Source organism: Sorex araneus, chromosome X (assembly GCF_027595985.1).
Source record: "Sorex araneus isolate mSorAra2 chromosome X, mSorAra2.pri, whole genome shotgun sequence".
NCBI classification, from domain to species: domain Eukaryota; kingdom Metazoa; phylum Chordata; class Mammalia; order Eulipotyphla; family Soricidae; genus Sorex; species Sorex araneus.
The window spans coordinates 166105068-166118147 of NC_073313.1; the positions used below are offsets into that span (position 1 = coordinate 166105068).

Here is a 13080-nt window from a genome sequence, read left to right on the forward strand (position 1 = left end):
GTCGTCTTTCCTGAAGCCTCGGCTCCATCTGCCTGACTTCCGTGACACGATTTATTTATCCTCCTGGAAATAACTCGCATGCCCGTTCCCACCGCGGGGAGCATCTCGGTTCTCATAACTCTTTTGTTTCGGCACCATCTCGAGCCCAGGTGCATCTCGAGCACTGGGGCTGTTTCTCACTCTTAGTAGATTGCGATTTCTAAAGAGCCTCCAAAGACTGAACACTCGAGTGCCCTCGGGTGCTCTCGGCATGCTTGCGAAAACACTCGGATTATCTTAACAAGGCCAGTTATGGACGTGTGACGCAGCCTTTGCCTCTGGGAAATTAGCAGGGATGTTTCATCTTTCTTTTGGTCAGGTTTCGGGCCACCCCCGGCGATGCTTGGGGCTGTCTCCAGGCTCTGTGCTCAGGCATCCCTCCTAGCCCTGCTCAGGGGACCCTACGGGATGCCGGGGATGGAACCCGGTGGGCTGCCTGCAGGAGGCAGGCACCCTCCCCACGGCACTTCTCACCCCGTGTGTTTTGCCTCTTGAGCTGACCTCCCCACTCTGGCCTTAGTTTTAAACTCTTTTAATTAAACGTTTTTTGTTTTTTGTTTTTTGGGTGTTTTTTTGCTTTTTTTGGCGGGGGGTCACACCCAGCGATCCACAGGGGTTACTCCTGGCTCTGCACTCAGGAATTACTCCTGGCGGTGCTCAGGGGACCCTGTGGGATGCTGGGAATCGAACCCGGGTTGGCCACATGCAAGGCAAACGCCCTCCCTGCTGTGCTATTGCTCCAGCCCCTAATTAAACATTTTTATACCTTTCGTTCCTCATGATTCAGAACCGCGTCCATAGTTCTAAAACACAATTCTGCCACATCCAGAGGAATTTTTTTTTAAGTTAGAATTCCAATATTTTATTTTATTTTATTTTATTTTTTAAATTTTTTTTATTGAATCACCAAGTGGAGGGTTACATAGTTCTCAGGATTATGTCAGTTATACAATACTCAAACACCCTTCCCTTCACCAGTGCCCATCTTCCATCACCAACCCCCCCAGTATATCAGCCGCCCCCTCCCACCTCCCCAGTCCCCAACCTTGTACGTGATAAGTTTAACTTCGTTTACGCTTTATCTCGATTACATTCCATGTTTCAACACACAACTCACTACCGTTGCTGGGGTTTCCCCCCAAAAAGAAAAAGACAGCCCTATTGCCAAGGAAGCATTTGATAGTTCTCCATTGCTAAGAATATAGAGATATTAAGTCCCGCTGTTTGTTACATAACTTTTCTTTTTCCCCCTTGCCCCGCGCCACCGAGTTCACGCCTGTTTAGTAATCGCCACGCTGTCTGACAAAGGGAAAAAAACCGAAGAGGATGGTTATTTCCCGTCATCAGCCGGCGTGGGGCTCTGGCTTTGTTGATAGTCTAGTAGAGTGTCTGCAAGCAGTTTCTGGAACCGAAGGTCTTGTGCTGGTATCGGCTCCGGCTCGAGATTCCACCAGCGTCCCGCTGTTCCATGTACATAATTTTTCCCCTTATATCCCATTCCCACGCCACCAGGTCTGTTTGCTTAATGGACATCACACTATGTTTGACACCACGCCATGTTTCTTCCCGAGAAAGAAGGATATTTCTTCTCAGCCGGCGTGGGGATATAGTTTAGTTCAGTCTAGAGAGATGGCTACCACTTTGATTGCCTTCAATATTTCAGCAAAAGACTTACTATTGTTAGGATCTCCCACAAAAGTCCGACCCATTAAGAGGGAACCATTACATATTGCTGATACTAAGATGACATTAGGTCGTGCGGCTGCGGCAGCGGCCGCGCGGTTTTGGGTTTCTGTATAAAGTCCAGGGAAAGTACAACCAGAAATAACATCACTATAAACTTTTACTCTTTTATGGTGCTCATAAGATGGAGAAACCTAGAGAGAGGGGTTCGGCGTCTCCATTTTGCACTCAGAAAGACGTGGACCCTGCGCTGTGCTCGGGAGGAAGGGATTGAGAGAGAGAGGTTAAAAGAATTAGGGAATTCCCGGTTTCCACTCTTGCAGCCCGCCGTGGGGTCTCCGATCCCGTGCCGGAATTAGTTCAGTGCGCTGCTTGGAGTCCAAGGGCGCACTTTTGGGTTCTTCCATCATGCTCGATCCACAGCACGGCCCAAAGGAACGCACAGTGGGGGAGGTGGGTTTAAGTATCTATCTGCGGTGGGCGGGGGTCACCGCCCCCGCCCTCCTGGGGTCTCCCGTGCGCACATCCTGTTTCAGCTGGCTCAGCGTCTCCATTTTGCACTCAGAAAGCCGTGGACCCTGCGTGCAGGTTGCTGGCGGGCTGCTGGTGTCCAAAGCAGCTCCCTTGTCCTCCTCAGTCATACTGGGGCTGCGGGCGCGGCGAAGTGGGAAAGCCCACGTGGCTGCACTCTCTTTAAGTGTCCGAAGTGGGCGGAGACCAGTACTTCCCCGCCCTCGATCTCCCGCCAGCCGTGCCTCGCATTTGGGTGCGTCTCTCCATTTTGTGCTCAGAGAAGTGGGGTGGAGGCTGTGCTGTGCCCAGGAGAGGTAGAGGGAGAGAGAGAGATTAAAAAAAAAGAGAGAGAGAAATGCCGGGCCCCGCACGGGGGGCCTGGCGGAAACGCTCAAATCACATACTGCAGGTTGCTGGCGGGCTGCTGGTGTCCAAAGCAGCTCCCTTGTCCTCCTCAGTCATACTGGGGCTGCGGGCGCGGCGAAGTGGGGCGGAATTTTTTTTTTTAATTATGATGTGGGCCACCCACATCATAGCTGGTACGGGGGGTCAGGAGGCAGGCAGACCTGGTTTCACTCTCAGCACCCCACGTTCCCCCGGGCACCCCCAGGTGTGGCCACCGTTGCCCCCCAAGAAAAAAAAACCCTAATGATTCCTCAATTTACTAAAAGATTTTTTTTTTTTTTTTGGCTTTTTGGGTCACACCCGGTGATGCTCAGGGGTTATTCCTGGCTTCTGTACTCAGGGATTACTCCTGGCGGTGCTCGGGGGACACAATGGGATACTGGGAATCGAACCCGGGTCAGCCGCGTGCAAGGCAAACGCCCTGCCCGCTGTGCTATCACTCCGCCCCCCCCCCCCCGAAGAATTTCCTTGGTGAGCATAAGAAGGAGTATGCAAAAGTAAGGCTGACTTGTATTAACTATCCTGGAAAAATCGTTTTTATTACTTCCTTTTAATGCACTTTACAAAGCCCACATAAAGCCAGAAGCAATTTTATGGAAAATGTTTCTCAGCAGTCAGCGGGCTGAAGCGATAGCACAGCGGTTGGGCGTTTGCCTTTCACGCGGCCGACCCAAGTTCAATTCCTTTGCCCCTCTCTCCGGAGAGCCTGGCAAGCTACCCATGCGTATTGGATATGCCAAAAACAGTAACAAAAAAGTCTCTCAATGAGAGACGTTACTGGTGCGCCCGCTCAAACAAATCGATGAGCAACGGGATGACAGTGACAGTAACAGTGACAGTTTCTCAGCATTGGCCTGTGTCTGGGGCCTCTAGACAAAGCTAACGTCCCACATTTTGTTTCCTAACACTTTTGAAAATGTGTGCATAAGGGTAAAACCCTCATCAGTCTGTTGCTTTTGGCATTTTTATCTCGGACTGAAGCGGTCAGATTGTCTTCACAATAAGTATTGACAAAACCTCCGTGTATGAAGGGAATGTTTTTAAAGCAAAAACAACCCAAAGCAACACATCTTTTTTTAGTGGTTTTTCAGGGTTTGGATGGCTGGTTTTTCCCCTCATCTTTGACTCTCAGCTGCCACCTGATGGCTAAAAATTAAAATGACGTCTCTTGTGTCCACGCGCTCACCTGCAATTAGGTGTGTGTCCATGCATTCAGCATTGGCCCTCGCAAAGTCCAGATACACACTTGCACACATATTAAGTATTTAATAAGTGGTCACCATTTGGAATCTCAGGAGACTCAGAATTAGTCACCATTTGTTAGACATGATCTTGCTGGGGGAAATTTGTTTAAGCTTGAGTGCGCCAATCTGGGTTCAGTCCCCAGCACCCTGTACAGTCCCCTGAGCTACACCAGGAGTGAGCCTGGAGCACAGCGCCAGGAGTCCACCACTAGCACTGCCGGGTGCGGCTCCAAAACAAGACACAATCTTTGATTACGAGGGCCAGAGCCATAGTACAGCAGAGGAGGGCGTTTGCCTTGCACGTGGCCGACCCGGGTTCGAATCCCAGCATCCCATAGGGTCCCCCAATCCCCACCAGGAGTGATCCCTGAGTGCAGAGCTGGGAGTCAGCCCTGAGCATCGCCGAGTGGGACCTAAAAGGGGAAAAAAAAAATCTTCAATTACGAAGCTATGTGCAAAATCCTTTTTTTTTTTTTGGGAATCCGGCACTGCAGACCCGTCCCGGAAGCCCCCGGGCCACGCTGGAGGTGCCGGGGAGATGGGCTGGGGTGCTGGGAGAGACCCAGGACCCAACTCGGGGCCTGATGAAGGTGCACGACGCAGGCTTGCACCCCAGCCCCCTGCGCTGTCTCACCACCCCTCCGGGGCCCCTCAGGAGACGGTTTGGAGAAAAGGCCTCCCCCAAAGCAGTAATGTTCTCTCTTCCTGACCCTCCTCCCCCACCAGAGCAAGACCACGCAGACACCACCGTGTTCTTCTACCTGTGGATTGTCTTCTGCATCATCAGCTCCTGCTACACCCTCATCTGGGACCTGAAGATGGACTGGGGCCTCTTTGACAAGAACGCCGGAGAAAATACCTTTCTCCGGGAGGAGATTGTGTACCCCCAAAAAGTAGGTACCCAGAGCCTGCCGGCTTAAAACAAAATCCAGCCCAAAAACACAGTGACAGCCTCAGCTAGACCCCCAGGCTTGTTAACAAATCCCACCTGAGCCAATTCCTATGATTAGAAAATAATCACCATTATAAGTGTTTCTCCAAGCGTTGACTCTATCCCTACAGTGCTAGGGAGAAAAGCCTTGGATTCTCTCTTGCATTTGTGTCTCTGTCTCTCCCCTCGCATTTCTCTCTATTTCTTTATATCAGTTCTGTTTCATTTCACACACACACACACACACACACACACACACACACACACACACACACACACACACACACACAATCCGGGTTCTCTAGGCTGCCCGTAAACTGCATCCTTAACAGATGCAGTTAACCAAGTAACTGCAAGTAAACCAAGAGCAGTACATTGTGACAGCAGCAGAAGAATAAGACGTTATTCTGATTTATGACTTATGGTTTCTTTCTGAGTGCGCCCTTCCTTGTCTGCCGTGTGTAGACTCCCGCTCCCCCTTTGAATCGAAGGCAGGAGTCATGGGGGGCTGGGAGAGCGGGGGTCCCTGAGCACTGCCAGGAGCCAGCTCAGAGCTGGAAGCCACGTGGGACCCTCCCAAACAAACCACAAAAAAGTTTGAGAAACGTCACTTCTCTGAGCAGCCCTTGTTTCTGTTTGCTTCTCTGTTCTGTCCCTGTGTTACCCTCTCTCTGCACGCGTTCGGTCCCGTCACTGTGTCTGTGGGATGGATGCAAAAGTCAGGTGGATCAGGGTGACGTCCTCCACTGACCTCAGCTCACTTCTGCAAAAGTGAAGTGCCTGTTCCCGTCTGCAGACGCAGATCATTCCTTAAGCATTAATTGGGGATTTTCAGCAGTGACCCCTGAGTGCAGAGACAGGAATAAGCCCTGAGCTCCAGTGGGTGGGGCCCCACAACAAAAACAAAGCAAAAGAATGATTTTAAGATTTGAGCAGTGTGTGCATGAATAGACACAGGGGATTGAGTTTAAAAAAATTTGGGTGTGGGGCTGGAGCGATAGCACAGCGGGTAGGGCGTTTGCCTTGCACGCGGCCGACCCGAGTTCGATTCCCAGCATCCCATATGGTCCCCTGAGCACCACCAGGAGTAATTCCTGAGTGCAGAGCCAGGAGTAACCCCTGTGCATAGCCAGGTGTGACCCAAAAAGCAAAAAAAAAAAAAAAAAAAAAAAAAAAAATTTGGGTGTGACCCAAAAAGACTTACTATGGGACATAGAATGCACACATTTCTTCAGCATCAAGGGTATCTTGACTGAGATGCTGAAGGAAAATCGACAGTGAGCTGGGTTCCTTGGGCTGCCTGTAAGCTACATCCTGAACAGATGCAGTTAACCAAGTAACTGCATGTAACTAGTCTCAGTGTCTAGTCTCAGCCCTCTGTGGCTTGCTCCTCAATGTTAGGAGCAGACTGCAGTTCATTCCCCTTACCGAGCGAGGCTGTCACGCTGGGTCATCTCTGGGTCCCTCCCTAAAACTCTTTGATGAAGGGGAGCATGCAGATTGGGTCGCTGATGTCCTCTCCAGCCTCACCAGACCTTCACGTGCAACTTGACAAGTGTGTGTTAGGATTGGTTGTGCATAGACAGGGCTGCATTCAGGTGTGACCGTCGGGAATGACAGGACAGTGGATGTGGGTAACTTCTGAGAGGCAGGCGAAGGCCCGGAGGGGGTGTTCTTTGATCGCACTGCTTCACAAGTAAGAAGAGCGTTCCTTTTTTATTTTTTTAATGTATCAGAGGCATTTATTTATATTGATCTCTTTAGCAAAAATTTCAAAGATAATGCAATGGGTGGGAGAGTGACTTTGATAATTTTCTAACAAGTGTCTCCACATAAAATAAAATTCTCCAGGCTGTATGTTTTAAATATATGCAGTATATACACACACACACACACACACACACACACACACATATATATATATATATATTTTCCCCCCCTCACTGGATTTTTCCAATAATTTCAAGTTTGGCAGCTATACCTACAGTTTGGCAGCTATGCCTACAACTTCTTGGCAAGTAATAATAGCATTTTAAGGTGCATCTTAGGGTACACAGGAGCTTTCTGAATCTCATTAGTTGTTGTTTCTTTTTTATTTTATTTTATTTTATTTTATTTTGCTTTTTGGGTCACACCCGGCTATGCTCAGGGCTGACTCCTGGCTCATGCACTCAGGAATCACTCCTGGCAGTGTTTGGGGGCCCTATGGGATGCCGGGGATCGAACCCGGGTTGGCTGGGTGCAAGGCCAACGCCCTCCCCGCTGTGCTATCACTCCAGCCCCAAACTTGCAGGTCTTACCTCAACCTCATGACAAATTTACTGAACACAGATTTATTCAGGAATGTCAGGGTCCAGTTTATCCAGAAACCGTCATTTCCTCGGAACCTGCAGGGTGCAGGAGGAAAGATCGAGAAGGAATGTTTTAAGGAATGTTAGTGTGTTTTAAAGATCTTTGTTGGGGGCTGGAGCAATAGAACAGTAGGGAGGGCGTTTGCCTTGCACTAGGCCAACCTGGGTTCGATTCCCAGCATCCCATGTGGTCCCCTGAGCACCGCCAGGAGTGATTCCTGAGTGCAGAGCCAGGAGTAACCCCTGAGCATCGTCAGGTGTGACCCAAAAAGCAAAAAAATAAATAAAGACTTTTGTCAATGACCAGAAGCAGTCAGTAGGTAATAGATAATGCTTCAGCTTGACCAATAGCATATATGTGTACACAAGTATATTTATAACGTGCACATACATGTTATTTAGCAATAAAAATAATAGGAGAAACCATTTACAAATCCTAACTAGAAATGTCTCTAGGAATAAGAGAATGCCGAATGCCTTCTTCGTTAAAATTTTTAAAAACAGAATTGACATTAATGCTTTAGTACCTGACAGCTCTACTGTCCATAAGCTGGTCCGGCCGCTCAACACATCAGTGTAAAGAGCTCTTTATCCCGGAGCTTAGTAATAAACAGATTGATCTGCTCTGTTGGTACTTGATGTGCCTAAGATTTTTGTGTCTTGGCCGCAGCCGGACTCCTAAATAATAGATAATCCAGTCGCACCTGGAAGAATTCATTGACTGCTGCCTTCCCCCATGTAGAAATGGAACAGTTCTGAAATGCTGCCAGGTTGGTGGACTCCCAGCCAGATCTCACCTACCGATATCAAAATGCAAAATAAAACCGCCCTTGGGGCTGGAGCGAGAGCACAGCAGGGAGGGCGTTGGCCTGGCATGCGGCTCACCTGGGTTCGATCCCTGGCATCCCCTAAGGTCCCCCGAGCACCGCCAGGAGTGAGTCCTGAGTGCAGAGCCAGGTATGAGCCCTGAGAATCACCACGTGGGACCCAAAAGCAAAAAATAGAACAACCAGGGGCAGAGAGTGCAGGTCAGTGTGCAGGGCCTGTGCCGTGAGTGGACCCCACTCGGCCCTCTGGACGCTGCAGGGCAGAGCCCTGGAGCTGCCCTGAGCACTGCTGGGGGTGCTTTTGTAGGCCTCGGGCGGTTCCTAGCCCCACAGGGTTTCAGCAGACCTGCAGCCTCGAGCCATGTCCACCCACCTGCCCCGGTCGGCCCCACACCACAGGACCGACCCCTGGGCCTCCAAGCACAGTGTGGGGGCCTCAGCCCGCTCCTGAGAGCAAAACTCTCTTGGGCTGGAGCATCAGGACGGGGCCTTAGGGAGCATCACAGTGGGGCCTTAGGAAGCACTAGGACAGGGCCTTAAGGAGCACTAGGATGGGGGGTTAGGGAGCACTAGGATGGGGTTAGGGAGCACTAGGACAGGGCCTTAGGGAGCACCACGATAGGGGCCTTAGGGAGCACTGGGTCAGGGCTTCTCTTGCGTGTGGGGCCTGCGTGGGCCCAGCCCCAGCAGGTGGGACCCCGGCCCGAGGCATGACCAGGGCCTGTCCGACGCCCCCTCCCCCCCCCCAGGCCTACTACTACTGTGCCATCCTGGAGGACGTGATCCTGCGCTTCGCCTGGACCATCCAGATCTCGGTCACCTCCACGACCACGACTGTGCTGCCTCACTCCGGAGACATCGTCGCCACCGTCTTCGCACCCCTGGAGGTTTTCCGGTACGTGGCCGGCGAGCCCACGCGCGCAGAAGCTGCCGGGAGCCCAAGCAGGCAGCAGTTACTCGCCCAGAACGGGGTGGGGGGGGTGCCGAGAAGCCAGAAGGGCTGATGATGAGCTTGTTAGGCCACACTCGAAGCCCTGGCCCCGCCCCCTTCTCTTCTCCACTCATCCCCCGCCCCCCACCCTGCCCCGAGACCTGGCGTCACATGGGGGAGGGGGCGCTGCCCATTGAGCTTCCCTCCCAGCTCCCATCATTCCTGGGTGAGCGCCTTCCTGCTCTCCTCATTAGGGTTCACTGAGAGTCCAAACTTCCGCCGCCTGCAAGACCCTCCAGGGGCCCAGTGACCATTTCCTCAGCCTTCCCGCCCTTGGCCCTGGGCATGTGCAGGGGTGAGGGGTGACCGGCTCTCTCTCCCTTCCCCACCCCGCCCCCACCCCCACGAAGGCGCTTCGTGTGGAACTTCTTCCGGCTGGAGAATGAGCACCTGAATAACTGCGGCGAGTTCCGTGCCGTGCGCGACATCTCTGTGGCCCCGCTCAACGCGGACGACCAGACGCTGCTCGAGCAGATGATGGACCAGGAGGACGGCGTCCGGAACCGCCAGAAGAACCGGGCCTGGAAGTACAACCAGAGCATCTCCCTGCGGCGCCCGCGCCTGGCTTCCCTGTGCGTGAGGCTCTCGGCAGCGGGGCAGGGGAGGGCTGAGGGGGGGCACGGTTACGCCAAAGAGCTCTCAGCACGCAGCGGATAAAGGTGTTGATGTCCCGCCCCTGGGCACCCACCCCAGCGTCAGCCATTTCCTGCGTGCAGTGCCCTGTGAACTGCATTTCATGAGGTTGTCCCGGTGCAGTGACGCCTGCCCGTTGGGCGTAAGGTTATGCTGGAGACATTTCGCGCAGGACTAACCCAACTCTTTAGAACGTTTCGCACACCAAGAGTTTCCAGGAGCTTCTAGAACCATACCACAGCGGGGAGGGCGCTGGCCTGGCCTGGCCTGCAGCCTACCCAGGTTCCATCCCCGGCATCCCATAGGGGCCCCCGAGCAGCAGCGGGAGCGATTACCTGAGCGTAGCCAGGGGTGGCCCCCCAGGGGGAAAAAAAATATATTCAGTGAAAATGAATACATTTCAAGTTAGAAACTGTAGGAACTCTGAACCTGCTACCTGCCGCCCGTGGGGCCATGGCCACGTTGCTTCCTTTGCTCTCTTTATTGTCAGAAATTCGTATTTCTGGGGCCGGAGCCATAGCACAGCAGGGAGGGTGTTTGCCTGGCACGCGGCCGACCCGGGTTCGATTCCCAGCATCCCACATGGTTCCCCGAGCACCGCCAGGAGTGATTCCTGAGTGCAGAGCCAGGAGTCAGCCCTGAGCATCGCCGGGTGGGACCCAAAAAGAAAAAAAAAATGCGTATTTCTGAGTGACCTGTCGCTCCTCAGAGGGTGACTGACGAGGATGACACGTGTGGCCGCCGGATGTAGACCAGGCATGTCCTAGGTGGCAGGCATGCGCCTCAGCAGCGGGCTCAGCCCCTGAGTTCTGTGTTCCCAAGACCCGGGCGCTCCTTTGGAACTTGGACCCGAGTGCGGGCCACGGGAGGGAGGCCCCACAGAGACAGACGGGCAGGGGAGGGTCACGAGGGAGTGCTGGGAGCAGACTCGCATGTCGAGAGGAAGATGTCTCCCACAGTGGCATCAGGAGAGAATGTCCGTGTGTCCTGGCAGCCCCGGGCACATCCGTATCTACAGCGAGAAACTGAGGACCAGAAAACGGCGGGCCGTTCTGGGCATGCGACAGGGAGAGGAGGAACAAAATAACGGATGCTGTTTGTTTTCCACTCTTTTTTTTCCTCTTTGGGTCCCACCCGGCGATGCTCAGGGCTGACTCCTGGCTCTGCACTCAGGAATCACTCCTGGCGGTGCTCGGGGGACCCTATGGGATGCAGGGCCAACGCCCTCCCCGCCGTGCTATGGCTTCGACCCCTGAGTTTGGAGATTCTGTGCAGGAAAAGTCGTGAGAAGCAAGGCAGGGCCAAGCTGGACAAACGCAGCAAACAGATAAACACAGGCCATAGCAGAAAGAAAGAAAACAGGCAGGGAAAGGAGTCTGGGGGCCAGTGGGAAAAACCCCAGCCGGCCTGGTGCTCTGCCAGCAGGGAGAGGCGCTGTGGGGAGGGGTGGGGTGGGGCGGGGCAGCCACCCGGGTGCCCCTAGCACCAGTTGCAAGTCCATCCTCGCCTGCCGCCAGCAGAGGGCGCTGTTGGCACGCGGTCGGCTCAGCCGGGCCCTGTGGTGGGTGCCCACCCCGGGTTGGTGGCTGGGGCACGCAGAGCCCCTGGGAGGGTCCTGGCTGGAGCACGCACCCACCCAGGGGACCCCGAGTTAGGGCCGACCCCTCCCTCGCCCCTGTCCACAGGCGCCCCGATGGCCTGCCGCAGTGGTCAGGCCCGTTGCTGGACAAGGCGCTGGGTGGGCTCCGGGGGGCTGCTCTGTGGCTGCAGCCGCCTGGCCCGGGACCCCATGGGGTCGCGGGGGGGGGGGGGGCTTGCACGCTTCCTAACGTCCAGGCGTTTGCGCCCTAGGTCCAAGGCTCGCGACACGAAGGTCCTGATCGAAGACACAGACGACGAGGCCAACACTTGAGAGCCCGAGACCCCCGCCACAGCCCGCCGGCCCCCGCCCGACGACCCTCCCTCGACCAGCGCGACCTCCGGCACCTTCCACCGCGCCCGGGACCCCTCTGGTCGGACCCGGGGGCCCCCCGGGCGTCTCCGCTTCCCTTCTGGTGGAAACTTTTTCCTTTTCTATTTTTTAAAGCAAAACCCCTCCCTCCTGTCGGCCCACCCGGGGACGTTTTTCAGGGTCAGAACCGAGTCTCTGTGGCATCGTTCCCACACGAGGACACACAGGCTCACGCCCTGCCCGCTGGGCTGGCTGCCACCCGGCCCGGTTTTGACTGGTTGAAACCGGACATTGATGGTTTTCTTTGGGTTTTTTTTTGTTTGTTTTTTTGTTTTGGTTTTTTTTTTTTTTTTTGTCTGTTTGTTTCTGGTCGGTTACAGTGGAGAATTGTTTTGAGTTTTTTTTTTTCTTTCCTTCATACCCAACGCAAAAAAAAAAAAAAGAAAAAAAAAAGCACTGGTCATACTTGCAGGGAAAGCGCATCTTAGAGCAACACCTCCATTCAGGAAGCTACTTTTTAATTTGATGGAACTTTTTCTTATTGGGGCGGGGAGGCTGGGGGGCCCGGGGGCGGGGCTCAGGGGGGTGGCGGGAGGGGGGCATTGAAATGTGGTGTATTTGTTACATAGAGTTTTCCTCATTATTTATGGAAGTTAAGCGTCAGAGGAGCACCGAGGAAGAGGACAGGCAAGCAGGCCAGCACGGGGGTCCTGAGGGCCAGTCCCCTCCACGCTGCGCCTCCCCCGGCCCCCCCCCCTCCCCGAGATGCCTTTTGTACCAGGCCCACGTTTCTCCTCCTCCTTTTTAATTTTAAGCAAAACTTGCATTACCGACGTTCTCAGCTGCTCCCGCGTGGAAGGTCTCGGCACGTCTCAGAAGGTCTCGGACCCTGCACACGCTCGGTCGGCCGACGGTTCAAGAGGGCCCGTGGGCCCGGGGCTGGACTGCCCCCTAAAGACGGGCCTCGGCCAGCTCCCGAGAAGGAACTGCACGCCCAAGCGGAGACGGCCCACCACCAGATGGGTGTTTCGGTTCCTTTGGCCAGAATTCGCTCCAGGACAGTCTTTCTGGGGAAACGGGCGTTGGGAGCCCACGCACGTCACTCGGATAACGCAGCCCTTGTCCGGCCCTGCCCTCAGCACCCGCTCTGAGGACAGGGGCGTTTCCCAGGCGTCTCAGAGCACCCACCCTGTCGGTGCAGGGGGCCCCATCCGCCTCCTCCCGGGCCTCGTCCCTCTCCTGTGTTGCCTCATCCAAATAAACCCGCAAACCCGAAGGGGGTCTCCTCTCTCCTGCGCATGGCCAGCGTTGCATTTGTGTCACTTAAGGACTAAGGGAGAAAGGGAAGCGGGTTTTATTCTTTCCCGGACCCCCCCCCTCGCCCCCAGAAAAGAAAATCCCAAAGTCAGCAGCAGCCGAGAAATGCAAGTAAAATTTTTGTTCTGTCCTTTTTTTTTTTTTTTAAGCTTAATTTTGGACAAAGAAACAAAAAAGCAGAAGGAAGGACCACTG

The 13080-nt window shown here is 54.0% G+C and overlaps 1 protein-coding gene across 1 annotated transcript in view; it reads left to right on the plus strand.

The window, feature by feature from the left end:
- Window positions 1–12858, plus strand: part of XPR1 (xenotropic and polytropic retrovirus receptor 1) — a 150696-nt gene extending 137838 nt beyond the window's left edge. The window contains exons 12-15 of the mRNA XM_055123073.1: window positions 4611–4777; window positions 8743–8888; window positions 9335–9556; window positions 11469–12858. Coding sequence (XP_054979048.1) covers window positions 4611–4777; window positions 8743–8888; window positions 9335–9556; window positions 11469–11529 — 596 coding nt within the window. The 3' untranslated portion in view covers window positions 11530–12858. The remainder of the gene's footprint in view (window positions 1–4610; window positions 4778–8742; window positions 8889–9334; window positions 9557–11468) is intronic.
- Window positions 12859–13080: the final 222 nt, after the last annotated feature.